The 16,974-nt window shown below is 37.2% G+C and overlaps 2 protein-coding genes across 2 annotated transcripts in view; one reads left to right on the top strand and one right to left on the bottom strand.

The window, feature by feature from the left end:
- Positions 1-8,156, top strand: part of LOC125780502 (macrophage mannose receptor 1-like) — a 116,956-nt gene extending 108,800 nt beyond the window's left edge. The window contains exon 7 of the mRNA XM_049478424.1: positions 7,257-8,156. Within this exon, the coding sequence (XP_049334381.1) occupies positions 7,257-7,618 (362 nt within the window). The 3' untranslated portion in view covers positions 7,619-8,156. The remainder of the gene's footprint in view (positions 1-7,256) is intronic.
- A 1,859-nt stretch (positions 8,157-10,015) lies between these two features.
- On the bottom strand, positions 10,016-15,114 carry pnrc2 (proline-rich nuclear receptor coactivator 2). The gene is made up of 3 exons (XM_007230958.3): positions 14,929-15,114; positions 13,640-13,855; positions 10,016-12,949 (listed from the first exon to the last, which is right to left on the bottom strand). The coding sequence occupies exon 3, from the start codon at positions 12,926-12,928 to the stop codon at positions 12,449-12,451; it is 480 nt and encodes a 159-aa protein (XP_007231020.1). The 5' UTR covers positions 12,929-12,949; positions 13,640-13,855; positions 14,929-15,114; the 3' UTR covers positions 10,016-12,448.
- Positions 15,115-16,974: the final 1,860 nt, after the last annotated feature.

Genomic DNA, 16,974 nt, shown 5'->3' with positions numbered 1-16,974 from the left:
CCCTTGGTGGTAAGCACAGTTTCTTTGAAACGCCAGCTGAGGCTGAAGCTTTCTATCTACAGCAGGCTAAGCAGACATGACTGATCAGTGTTTAAATCGACATGATGCTTTGGAGCTCCTGGTGTAAACAAAACAGGAACAAAGTATAAGTAGTTCTGAATCTGATGACTGAAGTTGTGACTTTTTTTCAGACTCGGACAATAGCAGTTTCGTAACCTTTTATAGGAGCTCGTCCCAGTTAGTTAGTTAAGGTAGTTTAGTTGTATCGGAAGCACATTTCGTTGGGACCTGCGGCACGCTTCTTCGGAAGGACGAGCATAGGTTTTTGTTTTTGTTTGTTTGTTTGTTTGTTTGTTTTTTCTTCTTTTGGTGCAGCTTCTAATGCTGCTTTGTATATTGTTCTGCCGTTTTCATCGTGTGTTATTTTGGGGATGTTTATGTAAGTTGGTCTGCGTGGAATTTATTTATTTTTGTAATTACAAAAGGCACATAACAAACGTACAAGAAAACGGTGGTGTACTATTTAAAGTTCCATTTGATCATATGATGGTACATGTCAGGAAACTACAGTAATACTGGAACTACAGAGCTCTCTGTTAGATTAGTCACATGGAATGTTCGAGGCTTAAATGGCCCAGTGAAACGATCTAGAGTTTTCCAACATCTGAAGATGTTAAGGACAGACATAGCATTCCTTCAAGAAACGCATCTGTGTTTAAAAGATCATATTAGACTTCGTAAACCATGGATAGGACAGGTGTTCCACTCGTCTTTCGACTCAAAATCTAGGGGTACTGCGATTTTAATTTCTAAAAAAATAAATTTTTTATTGGAAAAAACAATATCAGACAAAGGGGGACGTTACATAATTGTCCTGGGAAAACTTTCTCAAATACCTGTTATATTGGTTAATGTATATGCCCCAAACTGGGATGATGCTCAGTTTATGACTAAACTTCTGTCTTCCATTCCTAATTTGGATACCCATCACCTTATTTTTGGAGGTGATTTAAATTGTACTATGAGTCCATATCTCGATCGGTCTAACCCCATTTCTATTAATCTCTCTAAAATGGCCAAAATAGTCAAATCGTTTATGAGCGACTGTGGTTGTGTGGATCCATGGCGTTTCTTTAACCCAAGCTCTAAAATTTACTCTTATTTCTCTCATGTCCATCAAGTGTTTTCAAGAATTGATTATTTTTTCTTAGATAAAGTATTGCTATCTAGCGTAAAGGCCTCAGAGTATTCCGCCATAGTTATCTCAGACCATTCACCCCTATCTCTCGATCTCTCTTTCCCTGTAAAACGGCTAAATAATCGGACATGGAAATTTAATACATTACTTCTTTCAGATAAAAAATTTTGTGAATCTATTACTACATCCATTAACGACTTTCTGCAAACAAACCAATCTAACTCAGTTACCCCATCTTTGCTCTGGGAAACACTTAAAGCAGTTCTTAGAGGAAATATAATTTCTTACAGTACTTTTCATAATAAACAGCGTATAAACTCGCAGCAAGAATTAGTTAATGAAATGCAAGATATTGACAAGAAACGGGCAGTTCAAGATACCCCAGAACTTCGTAAGGAAAGGATTAAAGTTCAATCTCAGTTTGATCTACTTACAACTAACAAAGCTGAGCATAATATACTACGCTCAAAAACTACTTTTTATGAACACGGAGATAAAGCAGGCCGTCTTCTTGCTAATCAACTTAAACGTCAGGCAGCCTCAAGGCTGATTCCACAAATTCTCATACAGTCAGGTCAGCTTACAACTTGTCCTTTAGAAATAAATGATGCGTTCGTAGCTTATTATCGCAAACTTTATACTTCCGAACAACCCCAGAATTTGATTGAAATGGAGAAGTTCCTGGGAACATTAGAAATTCCAAAAATTGAACAGGATGTGTTAGCAAATCTTGAGTTGCCATTAACAATTGAAGAAATAGTAGAAAGTATTAATTCAATGTCTAAAGGCAAAGCACCTGGGCCAGATGGTTTCAGTATTGAATTTTACCAAAAATTAGTGAAACAATTAGCCCCCCTTCTTCTTGAAATGTTTAACGCGTCTTTTTTAACCGGAACTCTCCCTCCTACACTAACGCAAGCATCGATTTCTCTTATTTTAAAGAAAGACAAAGACCCGTCGGAGTGTGGGAGTTACCGTCCAATTTCCCTTTTGAATGTCGACGTTAAAATTTTAGCTAAAATACTTAGTAAGCGTCTTGAATCGGTCATGCCATCTATAATAGCTGAGGATCAAACCGGTTTTATTAGGGGACGTCAGTTATTCTCTAATATACGCCGTCTGCTTAATATTGTACTTTCCCAGTCTTCCTCTTTACTTCCAGAAGTGGTGATTTCATTGGATGCTGAGAAAGCTTTCGACAGAGTTGAGTGGAATTATTTATTCGCAACTTTAGAGAAATTTGGTTTTGGTGGAAATTTTGTTTCCTGGATTCGTCTTTTGTATAAGGCCCCTCAGGCTAGAGTACATACTAATAGCTGCTATTCAGAATATTTTCCTCTTTCACGAGGAACGCGCCAAGGTTGCCCTCTTTCACCCCTTTTATTTGCATTGGTTATTGAACCTCTCTCTATAGCTTTAAAATCGTCAAGGAATTTGCGAGGAGTAGTTCGGGCGGGGGCTGAGCACAGAGTCTCCTTGTACGCTGATGATCTTTTATTATATATCACAGATCCTGTGGGCTCTTCTGATCATTTATTAGAGATTTTAAACAAATTTGGTTCTTTTTCAGGTTACAGACTTAACCTCAACAAAAGTGAGTGCTTTCCACTCAACTCTGCCGCTAAAAACATCCAACAGGGAGCGCTACCCTTCCACCTATCTCCTGGAAGCTTTAGGTATCTAGGAATAAATATCAGTCACTCTCTGTTAGCACTTCGTAAGAATAATTTTGATAAGCTAGTAGATCAAATTAAGGCAGATTTACAAAGATGGTCTCAGCTCCCACTCTCTGTTGCGGGTCGAATTCAGTCTGTTAATATGAATGTATTACCCAGATTTCTATTTCTTTTTCAGTGCCTCCCTATTTTTTTAACAAAGGCCTTTTTTACCATGGTGGACAAGATAATACTGTCCTTTATCTGGGCAGGCAAAACTCCTAAGGTTAAAACAAGTGTACTTAAGGCACCTCGACTTAATGGAGGATTGGGCCTTTTTAACTTAAAATATTATTACTGGGTGGCAAATATACAAAAGGTTTTATTTTGGATTCATAAACCGGAACAAGATTGGTGCGAAATGGAAGCATATTGCAGTCAAAGCACATCCCTTTCAGCTCTTATATGCTCACATCTTCCGATAGCAGTTACACAATATTCATCAAACCCAGTGGTTGTCTCCACAGTCAAAATTTGGACACAATTCCGACAACATTTTAAACTCAGTAATATGTCTTTATATGGTCCTTTACTTAATAATCATCTGTTTATCCCTTCTAGAATTGACTCTGTCTTTAACCTTTGGAATAGATTAGGCATCTCTCAGTTTAAAGATATGTTTTTTGGGGGGGAGTTTGCCAGCTTTGAACAATTATCTGTCAAATTTGGTTTGCCCCGTAATCATTTGTTTCGATACTTTCAGGTTCGTAGCTTTGTCAAAAAATATTGCCCAACATTCCCTTATTTGCCTCCTCAAGATTTATTGGATGATGTCTTAAAAAATCCGTATAATTTTACAGGTATTATCTCCAGGTTATACAAACATTTACTACTGCAGGGGGATTGTCCCACAACCAGAGTTAGATCTGCATGGGAAAGGGAGTTGGGAAAAACGTTTCAGGATGCTTGGTGGGAAAAAGCTGTATACGAAGTTAATTATCTTTCGTCTTGTGCTTATCTTAATTTTATACAGTTCAAAGTTTTGCACAGAATGCATTTATGTAAAACAAGATTATCTAAGTATACCCCAGGAATGGATCCTAAGTGTGACAGATGTTCAGTGGCATTAGCTGACCTTACTCACATGTTCTGGTCTTGCTCAAAACTTCAAAATTATTGGTCCAGTTTTTTTAAAGTGATGTCTGAATCTTTGGACGTTTGCATAGACCCCTGCCCTTCAATAGCCCTATTTGGCGTCCCACTAAATTACTTAGACTTATCTAACTATAAATTAAATGTTTTGTCTTTTTCATCTTTAATAGCTCGGAGACGTTTACTGTTACACTGGAAGTCTCCATTGCCACCTTCAGACCTCATGTGGTTATCTGATTTAATGTCCTTTCTGAAATTGGAAAAAATCAAATTTACCCTAAAAGGTTCAACTCACAAATTTTACCGAACTTGGCGACCTCTTCTTCATTATTTTGACCAATTACCACATCTGTCTATAAACTGACTGATTCTTGAGAGTCTCTATCTATTTTACTATTATTATTATTATTACTTTTTATATAAATCTATTCGATCACATTGTGTGCCTACTATATTCATTGTTACTTTTTCTTTCATTAATATAATTATTTTAAATATTATATAGTTTTTATTCACATTTGTATGTTTTATATTGTATTTCATTGTTTAGTCTAAAAACGCTGCTTATCTTTTTTTTTTTTTTTTTGTATTGTCTTAGACCAACATAGGGGGAGGGGGGGGGGGGAGGTGTGTGTGAAAATGTGAAAATGTTGTGTAGAAGAAAACGGATGTTATCATTGTTTTTGTTATTATTTGCACTGTGACTTAATATAATGTCCCATAAAAACATATAATAAAAAAAAAAAAAAAAAAAAAAAAAACATGGCGCCGACCACAAAATGAAGACACGGGCTGTATTCGGAATGGCATACTACATACTACTCGCTTACTAAATCTGCCTAAAGCCAGTATGCAGTACGCAGTATGCGACCAAACTGAGGATCTGTAGTGCACTACAGGTACCCGGATGGTGTACTACTCCGCTCCGCAGTGTGCATGGAGAGCTGTCTTCGTGGTGTACTGCATCCCAACATGCATTGCGGCTGGCTCCTCCAGCTCGCTTCAGAAAAAAACAAGATGGTGGCGAGTGCGAGAGATTTTCAAATTATGGAAATATATATATTTTTAAATTAAGGGAATTATTTTGGAAAGTATCGGCTCACCGCTGTCGAGCCCCTCCGCTGCCGCTGCCGCGCCGAGCGCTCTCCGCGGCCGGGACCCTCCGCGGCCGAGCGCTCTCCGCCGCGGCCGGGACCCTCCGCTGCCGCGCCGAACGCTCTCCGCGGCCGGGACCCTCCGCAGTGTGCAGCAACATACAGTTTTAATAAATTATTCTGTTATTTTAATAAATAATTTCCTCAGTTTTATAAATTATTATGTTATTTTAATAAATAATTCCCTCAGTTTTAATAAATTATTATGTTACTTTAATACATAATTCCCTCAGTTTTAATAAATGATTGTTATTTTAATAAATAAGTCCATCAGTTTTAATAAATTACTCTGTTACTTTAATAAATAATTCCCTCTGTTTTAATAAATCGTTCTCTTTATTTAATAAATAATTCCAATAAATCGTTCTGTTAATTTAATAAATAATTACCTTTGTTTAAAAAATCGTTCTGTTGATTTAATAAATAATTTTCTCAGTTTTAATAAATCGTTCTCTTTATTTAATAAATAATTCCAATAAATCGTTCTGTTAATTTAATAAATAATTACCTTTGTTTAAAAAATCGTTCTTTTGATTTAATAAATAATTCCCTCAGTTTTACTACATATTTTTCTTTTAAATAAGGGAATGATTTGAATACAAATTAATAAAATTGTTTCACTTGTGCAACGTGTCTCATTTCTTTTATTGTTGAGATTGTGTAAATATGAATGAGAGTTTGTTTAAATGTTTTCTTCTTGATGGTACTTACATAGATGAAAATAGTAATCTACTAAAATAAATAGGAAACCGTATTTAAATATAACTGGAACTTTCTTGGGTTGTTTCTGTTTACAACTCACTGTGAGGAATTCGGAGCACTACAGAGGACTGACTGGTGTGTCATGGGGCCATGTAGGGTACTACAATCAAAAGTGTTGCAGTACCGAATACTACACACTGGGCAGTGTGTAGTATGCAGTACATACTAGTGCAGTATGCAGTACGCAGTATAGTAGTATGCCATTCCGAATACAGCCACGATGTCAGTGGTCTATGATGCTTTTAGTCTGCCTGCTCTACTTCCTGTTACTCCTAAAGACTCTAACTCCCAGCATGCTCAGCCTGGACTACAATGACGCTGCTGAGCATGTGACGCTGTCGCGCTCTGCCTCTTCTGATTACTGATTGATTGATTACTTGATTACTCCCAGGTGTCTCTATGTATTTAAGGCCTATTGTTCCTCGTTTTCATCTGTTTTTATTCCCATCATTACATTTGTTTGTGTTTATTGCTGTATCCGTTAGAACCTGTAGGTTGTATAAGCCTACACCTTAGTCCTTCACTCTTAGAACTAGTTTTAGAATTATTAACATCACCTTCACTGAACGCCACAAGATCAATATAAGCTAGAACACACTGTAGTTTATTGCTTGGCACTCTTGTCGTTTTCCTCTGTCCAAATTATTAAATAGGAATACTGTATTAACCAAAAACAATAACCAAACAACTTACCATACTACATACTTACAGACTACAAAAAGTGGGCAAGCTCCACACAACAGGTGAAGAAGAGTTGGTAAAAGATATGACGACATGTATGTGTGGATTTACACGTCTAACTTTCATGTGTATAAATACCGTATTTTTGCCTTGTGTATGAAAATAGATCAGAAAATAGATGTTTTTGCGTCTTATAATCTGGTGCACCTTATAGTGTGAAAAATACAGTAAGCATGTGTGCGGTTTACGTGATCCAGTGAAATGGCTTTTAGGTGCTACTTGAAGGTTTTAGTTAGGTCATCTGTGGTACATAGTCTAAAAACATGGAAAAACACTGAGATAGAAGATGACTGTTTATTTAATTCCTTAGTTGCAGTGTTGCTCCCACAGTGTTTTGTTTTGTCTCCACCCTGTGGGCGCTGTATTAAACACTGCTCGCTTATTTATTGCACCAGGGTCTGTTTTCACTCGTGCACAGACTAAGAAATTCCAGAATACACCAGTTAAGAGTTTATATGCACTGAGAAATAAGATTACTGAGCTAAAATCCAATCTGATTTTTAAGACTCTGCTGTCTGCTGTTTATGTGAGAACTTGAAGAATCCTATAAGTTCAGATCTAACTCTAAGACTTTGTATTTTCTGTCTCCATCAGCTTCCCTCCATGTCAGTGAAGACCGTATGAACTGGGAGAACGCTTTGTACTACTGTAAGAAAGATAACAGGGCTGGTCTGCTGCACATTCATACTGAATCTGACCACACTAAGGTGAAGAATGAGCTCAGGAGGAGGGGTATCTCTGGGACTTTGTGGGTGGGGCTTGGACAGAGCCAACTTTTTGGTTTCTGGTTTTGGTCTGATGGGAGTGGTTTGGGTTCCTGGACCAACTGGGTGGGAAGGCAAGTCCCACAACTTCCATTGTCTCAGCACTGCGGTGCCATAGACACAGAGCAAGACTTCAAATGGCTCGATAAGAACTGTAGATACGCATTCAGGGTTTTATGTACAGTGAAATAATCAAACTGATCCTATTCATATATCCAGTGTGTTACACACACCCAAGTGCAGGCAATGGATGTTTAATAGGTTTATGTGTGTTTGAGCTTTTGCTTTAAATTACCTTTTAAGTGCTTTATGAGTTGGGGTTGGGTATGGATTTGCTGTTTTCATAGGTGGTTAGTTTCTGTTTCTCTGAAATGCATCAATGTAATTATTTCATTTTTCTTATTCTACTAAACGTTTCTCTCTCTGGTTTATTAAGAAAAGCTTTATTAAGCTACTACAATTATTGCCTAATGCACAGTTTCTTAAACTGGGGGTCAGCAGTTCTACTGTGGCTCACAGAAAAATAGATGTGGTTATATCTCTTCTATATATCATTTTCAGTTATGTCCATGTATCATATCAGGTTTTGTTTTTTAGCCCAGTTACAGTGGCTGGTTGGGGGGCCTCCAACTAAAACAGTTGAGAACCCCTGATGTAATGTAATATATAGGATAATTTGTTAAAAGTTATAAAAAAAAATATTTTCAATAAAACAAATTACTAAAGGCAAGTTTGTGGAGTTTGTGATCGAGAATTTGGTGAAACTGAAACTATTAGAGATAGATAAAACATATTTTTGTCCTGCCAGCTTTCATAGTTTTGCAGTTACATTAGCCTGTTTGGGTTAACCTAAAAGTTTAAAAGGCCTTTTTTAAACCACCTCAGCTTTATCTTAAGGCAGGGTTACACTACACACACAGACTTTTACTGCTGCTGTAGTCTTTCACACTGTTTAACATCTGGGATGCACTAACTTCTGTTCAAACGTAAGACAAGCCCAAATCACCTTTGCTTTCTCACACTGAGAAATAGCGCAATGAGATTCACTCCCGCACACAGATCTATCAGCTCATCAGACCTCTGCTATATCTTACAATATGGTAAATAATTATCTGATCCTAAATTCCAAAACTAGGATCCTTTCTGAAGAGATCCCATAAAATTAATTGAGCTGGTATGTCATTAAAAAAAATTATGCAGAATGTTTCAATATTTTTATATTCCAATATTCTTAAGAGTATAACTGCATTATTTTGCTATTATTGTACAGGGTCAGAGAGGATAATCCTATAGTAACTTAAACACAGTACCAATCAAAAGTTTGAACACACCTCAAACATTTTTTTTTAAATATTAAAAGTAAAAATTCACCCAAACTATGAAAAAAACAAGAAATTATTTAGTAACCAAAAGTGGTAAACTAGAATGAGTTTTATATTTTTAGAATTTTCAAAGTATGACAGGAGCTAGTCAACTAAGTGAAGACAAAAAATTTATTTAGAAAATAAAGGTCGGTCAATTAAAAAAAAAAAAAATCAATAACTTTAAAATTACCCTTACTGACACTTGCAAAGACCTTAAAAATGTAATGATTAAATTGGCTTTCTTCAGGTTACCTAAATGCATCAGAGTATTTTGGTTTGTTTAACACTTAAGTTACTACATGATTCTACATGTGCCTTTTTAGCCTGGATGACTTCAGTATTCATTTACAACAAATAAAATAAATCTGTAAAAACACTAAATGAGAAGATGTGTCCAAACTTTTGACTGGTATTGCATGCATTTTTAATTCTGGGGCAATAGATCATCCAATTGTTAAAATGACAGTCACAGTACATCAACCACATCAGACTAAGTGTAATCTACTCAATCTACTGCTCAACTCAATCTGAGCGTGCCAGTAGCTAACAAAAGCCTGAACACAAACATGAGCAGTAATAGTTTTACTATATTTAATTGCCATCTTTCCTTTTCGAGCTTAAATGTGTTCCGACTAGTTTAATCTACCACTGTACAAGGCTGAAGTTGGCTTCTTATTAGAAAGTTTCCCCATTTTAGGCAATTTCACAATTTACCTTAAATGGTACATCTATGCTCTCTCAGTAGCGCATGTCCAATACCAAAGCATGTTTAAGGTGGGGATTTTCTTTCAGTCATTGCAAATACTGGGATAAAAGTGGCATAAAATTGTGCTTTAGTGTTTAATCTACATTTCATATGTTAAGTATGGAACGTATGTTTTGGTCATGGTCAGGTAGGTTTAGCAAAAGGTTGGTAATCTGAATTGTATAAATCAGTTTGATTAAAAAAAGTTCCAGGAATGTAAATTAATGAGCTCAAATGTCCATTTCAGATGACCATCCCAATCTTTGAGGAAGGTATGGTTATACAAATAATAAATGACCAATAAATTAATAATTAATAATAAAAATAAATCTGAACTTTGGTTTAAATTCTACCAGCATTGTGTAGATCACATCTTGATTTGGGAACTACAAAATAGTATGAAGAATATCATTGTTTAACCAAAGCTTTGCAATATGCAAAAGAAAACAGAAGCACAACAATATCAAAACACATACACACTTGTGGGGGAAGGGAAGGGAAATTATTTTAATTTTTTTGCCAAATTATGCAGTGCTTTCAAAAACATCTTTAGAACATACCAATTACAATCAAATGGGGCATTTGTGTTTTTTCCACAGTGACACTTTAAAGGTTGGGACAAATTCAGAGCCAATTAAATAGAAAAACTTTTACACACATACACAGACCCAAAGAGGAGGGGAAGAGGGGGCAGGGGAGAAGAGGAAAAGTTCAAAAAAAAAAAAAAAAAAAGGTTATCTGGAGCAGCGATTATGTACCCAAAACATCAACATGCGGAGGAAAGGCTGATGTATTGGGTGCAAAATAGCTGCTATTTATTAAGAAATATAGAAGTATAAAGTTAAATAAAATCACAAGGAGAACTATATGAATACAATCCTAGTTACTGAAAAAGTGCCTAAACAACTGATTTAAAAAAAAAAAAGCAAAATAAGTAAGTGTGTGAGTGTAAAAGTTTTTCTTCAATTTAGAAATTTCAGTTCAGCATCTTTTTTTTTATTTGCACTCAAAAGCCTGTTTTCACCCTCAATACTGTGCATTATACAAAATAAAAGCATCATTATGTGCAAGATCACTGGCAACAGTCAGCACAGTGTGGGGGTTTCCACATGCTATAGGCAAACAGTATCTTTTTTTTTTTTTTTTAAACAAAAATAATATATTTCATCTTTTGAAATCAAGCCACGTCTTCAGCGTGACTTACACATTCAGTGTTATTACTAAAAATACTTTATCAGCAGGTTTAAAACAACCCTGCGCAATGTACAATATGCTACAATATTTTATACATTTCATTATTTACATGGCTCTTCTTACATAGCAAGCTTCGTTTTATCGTCTTTTAGGCGGCCGTTAACGGTTGCGCAAGAGGTACCGACAATTTCACACGCCATTTAACACATGAAAAAAAAAAAAAAACAATTAAGGGTGGTAGGGGGTGCCGTTTTGTTAAATGTACCCGCCACAGGAAGAACAGTAACTCAACAGCAGTGCAAAGTGAACACAAAGCATGAAAGGGAAGTGTATGGTTTTGGCAGGCTACGGGTAGGACCTTTTGGTTTGTTTGCTCCCCTCCTTATATGTAAACACATCCATACTCGTGTCCCGCGTCTCAAAACGTGCGCAGTGCTCCAAATCATCACCTCAGAACACACCACAACACAAACAAGGCCATAAAGCAAGAGCAAAGGTAGAGAAAAAACATCACCACCCTTGCATCCTGCAGGCAGCTTGGACCCCCCTCCGCATAGAAGTTGTGTTGTAGGTGTTCTGAAGGGATGCTCAAAAAGCTTATTAAAAACTTGAAAATAAAAAACAAAACATTACTGATTGTATTCTTAGATATATGTATAACACTTCACCTGTTCTGGCACATATGGCACTTAACCATGTGATAAGCAAAAGGGGACAAAGCTATTGCTTTAGTAAACGCAAATACTAACGATTGATTACGCGACAGAAATAATGCTATGGAACTTACAAACCTTGTTGCATTTCAACACCCATAGTGCAGTGCGCACAGCGCAATTTAAAAAGAAAGTACAGGAGTTGAAAGCACAAGGTCTGGGCATCACAAATACACCAGTCCAAGGTTAAACCACAACCTAGGACTGACTGACTGCTTGTTCTTCCACACTCAGCTTGCTCTTTAGAGCAGGTTCAAGCAGCTTCATCCCCCCTCTCATTAGAAACTAGACGAATGTTACTCAAATCTAAAGATCAATGTGCTACAAATGCTGATGTGCTTTAGCTCAGAGAACTTTTTGCCCAACCCCATCATGATTAAAACGTCATGCAGAGGGCTAGCAATAAGATTCTGGAAAGTAGAAAAACAAAACTGATGCATTGTCAAACTGGCGATGTGTAACGTAACTAACGGCCAATAAAAAAAGAACAAAACAAAAAACAGCGAGGAGGAAACAGTTCATCGTTCATCAAAGGCATACAGCTCCACTAAGAGCTCTCCCACCTGCAAGGCTGCAGCAGCTAAACACCTCTTGGGACATTAAAAAAATAGTAATAATAAAAAAGGATACATAGCCCAGTTCCATCTACTTGGATTAAGGCCAGTCTTCAATGAAACAGAAATGTAAATAGCTAATGTTGTACTATTAAAAAAAACAGTTGGGCCAGAGTTAATCTTAATCTGGACCAAAGAATCTAGATCAGAGTTGGTTTAAGCCTAATTGTGAACAAAATGTTCAAATCAATGAAAATTCACCACAGAAAACTAGCCTTTAGTCCAGATTTAGGCTCCTTGACCACATCTGGGAAACCTGCTCAAAGTTTAAAACAAATCTTTGTTAAAATGGGTTTAAAAACTGGTATTAAAACACTGCAGCGTTCCAGGAAGGTAGGAGTCCAAAGTGGAGCGATCGTTAAACATCGAGAGATCATAAGTGAAGGTCATCCTCACGCTTGCACCTTTAGAAGGCTCTTTAACTGAAAGGCCATCATCTCACGGCGATCGCAAGGACCCATGGGCAGAGACACCCAGTGACTGGGTGGTTTAGGAAGAACGCTTGGAGATGGGGGGTCACTGAACTTGGCTCCTGCGTAACTATGGCCACACTGCGCTGCCAAGAGGTTGTTCAGATGAGACACTGCGCCCTCCCAGTTTTGGTCGTACGGTGTGGCGAAGCGAACAGTCCCGTTCTTTTTCTCCATGGACACGGCCTGCCGCGCCTCGGGAGACCACGAGTAGCCGCTACCCTTGTCACTCCTGCGATGGCCGTGGAGATGGGGGCCCGCTGGGGCTCCAGAAGACGCAGCAAGCACGCCTCCGTTTTGGTTACGGCTTCGTTGTTTGGCCCTGCCAACCTGGTGGTTCTTTTTCAACACCGAGTGATCGGGGTGGGACACTGGAATGTTGTATCTCTCACCACCTCCCATACTGCACACACTGGATGTCACCTTTAAGAAGAAGAATAGTACATTTGTTAAAACCAAATTATTTTGGGCATTAAAATTGTTGGTTTCAAGCAAAGAAAAGAGGGGAAGCATACAAATTGCAGCATAGAAAATATTTAACTTTCCTTCGAATAATTAATGTAAAAATCAGGACAAAAAGAACTGAAACTTAAGACAAAATGCCGAAAATATTTAAAGAAAAATTTCACTAATCACTTGTATATAAAAACAAATGACTAAACAAGCTGATGAACACGACCAGACCACCAATGCATACACCAAAAGATGTGTTTTTAAGCTGCTAAAAATCTACAAGAGCTCAATTTTTTTGTAAAATGCATTTCTGCCAGTTTAAGTATACAATAGTCATGTATACAATATAAAAAAAAGGTTTCGTTCAGAGAAAACCTGAACAAAACAGAACAATCTGATCACAATCCATGCTGCATTAACATTACATAACGGGCTTATTTTGGTTTGGGAGAAAATATGCAAAACTGAGCTTAATCGAAGGGGGTATAATGTTCTACTGCTACATTGACTAAAAGTTTAACTAGAAGGAGGAAGTCCAAAGGAAAAGGAAATAAAACTGGTCGTGTTTCTTTTGCTTGGCAATAACAAAGACCTACGTGCAGAGCAGGCAGCAGCCTCAGCCCATCCCCCACAATGTTGTCTGAGGAAGTACAGGCTTACCTCTTTGTGTTGAAGCTGAGTGCGTAGATGTCTCTATTTCTTAATTTCTCCTCACCAATCGGGCTCCAGGTCCTCGAAGTAGTCGATCTACTTCTCACTGCACGCTTTAGGCCCACAGTGTCTGAGGTTTTCATGTGCCAGCAAGCGATGTTTGGTCGTGAAGCCGAGCTGAACATCAGTTCACCCCAGCACACGGCGCACTGGGAAGCCGCGGATCTGTGAAAGAAAACAAGAAGAATTGAGTGGGGGCAGTTTTGTAATTTTTCTACAAATAACAGACTCAAGGGAAGATTAGAATATGAATTTAGAGTTGTGGGGATAATCACACTGGATAAAAAAAAAAAAGTAATGTTTGTGGTCTATTAAAGTGCTGTCTGTTACAGCGTATTAAACCCAAGCAAAGAGATTTACAGACAAAATAAAAATAGATAAATAAACAAAAAGACCAAGCAAACACTAAGAACCAAGCAAGAGAAGACAATTATTTGTCGACCTAGATATTTAAGCTTATGGTTGACAGTATTTCCGCTGAAAACAAACTATGAACCATGGAAACCTAGTTTAACATTATACTCAGTTTCCTTCTTCTTGTAATAGCTAAATGTATTAAGAACATTTAAGCTTAAGCATCCAGACAGCCAGTTAGTCCTTAATACTTAATATTACCTGAACCAAATTGTGGATTTTTTGAATGCCAGAAATATTAAAATTATACAACCCACAACTAAATTAAAGTTAGATAGCGAAACTAGCTTAATGTATTTGTGTTACATAAAAGAGCTTACTGATCTTTTTAATCATGTATTAGCTACGTTACATAAAAGTTAAGCTTAAGTGTCCAAGTAACTTACAGTTCCAGAAACTTAACAAAATGTAGATTTTTTTTTAAATGCCAGGAATATTAAAATTATACAATCTACACCTAGCTAGGTTGTAGATTAGCCTCCCTATCTTAAACTCGTGCGTTAAATAACTTAGGTTAACCTTAAGTTACATTAAACAGTTGACTGAGTAATAATGAGGGGGGTTAAATAAATAAATTATGAACCATGAAAACAACTATCTAAATAGGATACCTAGATAGTTAACAACGAACTTCATAGTCTGGTGATAGATAAACTAATGCGAGTTATATATTAAGGAGTATATACTAAAACATATTCTACAGTAAAAGCAGATAATCTAGGACATGAATTTTGGCTCCACACCAAAACAAAGAAACGTCCCTCTCAAACATGGCGGCGGGCTTTGTGAAGAAACACAACAGAGCCGAACAACCGTCGACCTACCGACTTCCTCCGGGTTCTGATGGCGAAAGCCAGGCGTCTGATACAGGCTGGTTATTTCTGCTGCAGCTCTGGGGGAAGAAGTTCCTCACACGGTGTGTAAAAATCCTCTAAATTCCCGAAACTAGCAGCCCGGATTACTCCTCTCTCCTCTCCTCCGTCTCTCTCTCTCACAACAAAATGGCCTCGCCAGCAAGAATAAGTAGTTCAGGTCTGGCGGGAACCGACCAATCAGCGTAGAACAGCGAAGCGCATTGACCAATAGGAGGACCGAGACTGGCCTGTTGCTGCGCTCGTTACGTCACAAGCCAGGCAACCATCTGTGGGGGTTTTTCTTCACACAGGAAAACATTTCAGTTTTGGTGTTTGTCTGTTTGTTTTGTACGTTTTTCAGCTTTTTAATCCCATTTAATTTCATTCTACATTCCTTATTGAGCGCATTTCACTCTCTACAGTTCGTAAATCAGGTTTTCTGACTATTTCCCAGAGTCCTTTTTCTAGTTTGTGTTGCTCTTCTTTGTTGCAACGTTGAGCAGTGCCAGCTGTTCATCCTGCCCAACAGTCTTCACTTCACATACTCACATTTATACAGTTTCTTATATTTATACTGGGAAATATGATCATATTTCAACACCTGCACGTTTCTACGACTCTTCAACTCTTCCATGTGGGGAAAAAAAAGACAAAACAAAAAGACAAGAACTGAATCTCACTCGGAAAAAGAATATAACCTAACCTATTCTTTTAAGTCGAATACCAGGTGATGACATATGCATATAAACACTGGTTTATAGAGCCCAATCTTTGTATGCTGAATACATATAAACATACATGTCTTAATTTTGTACCAACAACATGACTCATAGCCAGAAAAACTACCGTCACTGAAGAGCACACAGCCAAAAGTAAAGAAATTCCAGTCTCTTTTATTATATACAGTTAGGTCCATTAATATTTGGGCAGAGGCACAATCTTCAATATTTGCATTTTATAATCAGTATCCAAATCTACCATAAATAATAAATAATAGGGGACAAAAAAACATCTAAAGAAGCCTTCTTTGGACAGGTGAAACTAAGATCTGCTTGTACCGGAATGATGGAAAGAAGAAAGTATGGAGAGGCTTGGACCGGCTTGACAGAAAGTAAACCACATCCTCAGTATAACATGTATGGGCATGCATAACTTTCAATGGCACTGGGTCACTATTGTTTATTAAAAAAGACTTAAGCACAAGGATGAATTCTGAAGTAAACAGAGATTTACCTTCTGCTCGGATTCAACCAAATGCAGCAAGGTTGGTGACGGTGCTTCACAGTACAGATAAACAATGAACCACATAACATAGTTCAAAAGCAACCCAGGGAGAAGGAGAAGAAATGTACTAATCTAAGTCAATCAATAGATCTGAAGCCGATCAAGTTAAACAAAACTAAAGGTTGAAAGACCCACAAATCAGCAACAACTGAAGACATTTGGAGTAAATGTCTGGAAAAAGCATTGTGAAGAATTAAACCCAGTATTTAGTGACGTGCATGGCCTCCAGACTTCAGACAGTCATTGTCTGTAAAAGATTCTTAATAAAGTTTTAAAAATTATCATCTTATTTATGAATTCATCAACTGCTTTTAAACCCCTGCAATATGGTAACTTTGTAAAAATATCTGTTGTGATTCCTAAACACCTCATAAGATATTTTTGTTTAATTCTGTGAATTAAACCAGAAACTCTACAATTCCAAGGCATTTGTTTCATTTTAAATTCAGTGTGGTGGCATAAAGAGCCCAAATCATAAAGACTGTGTCACTGTCCAAATATGTATGGACTTAACTGTATGTGCTCTATGTATTGCTGTTTATATTTTCTACATCATTTGAACACATCAGCTGTCTTTAACATTATTATTTCCAACTAATAATTAACATGCAAACACTGGTTGAGTTAAGAAAACAAAGAAAACACTCTGTTTCCCCAACACCTAACCACCACCTCAAACAGTTCTCGCAGGGTACGGGGCTGTTATCACCCATCCCCATGTTTCTCACTTCA

Source organism: Astyanax mexicanus, chromosome 4 (genome assembly GCF_023375975.1).
Source record: "Astyanax mexicanus isolate ESR-SI-001 chromosome 4, AstMex3_surface, whole genome shotgun sequence".
Classification (NCBI taxonomy): domain Eukaryota; kingdom Metazoa; phylum Chordata; class Actinopteri; order Characiformes; family Acestrorhamphidae; genus Astyanax; species Astyanax mexicanus.
This window is presented reverse-complemented; position numbering and strand designations above follow the sequence as displayed.

Excerpts from the sequence above, each read along its gene's own strand:
- pnrc2 (XM_007230958.3), bottom strand. The coding sequence starts at position 12,928 with ATGGGAGGTGGTGAGAGATACAACATTCCAGTGTCCCACCCCGATCAC.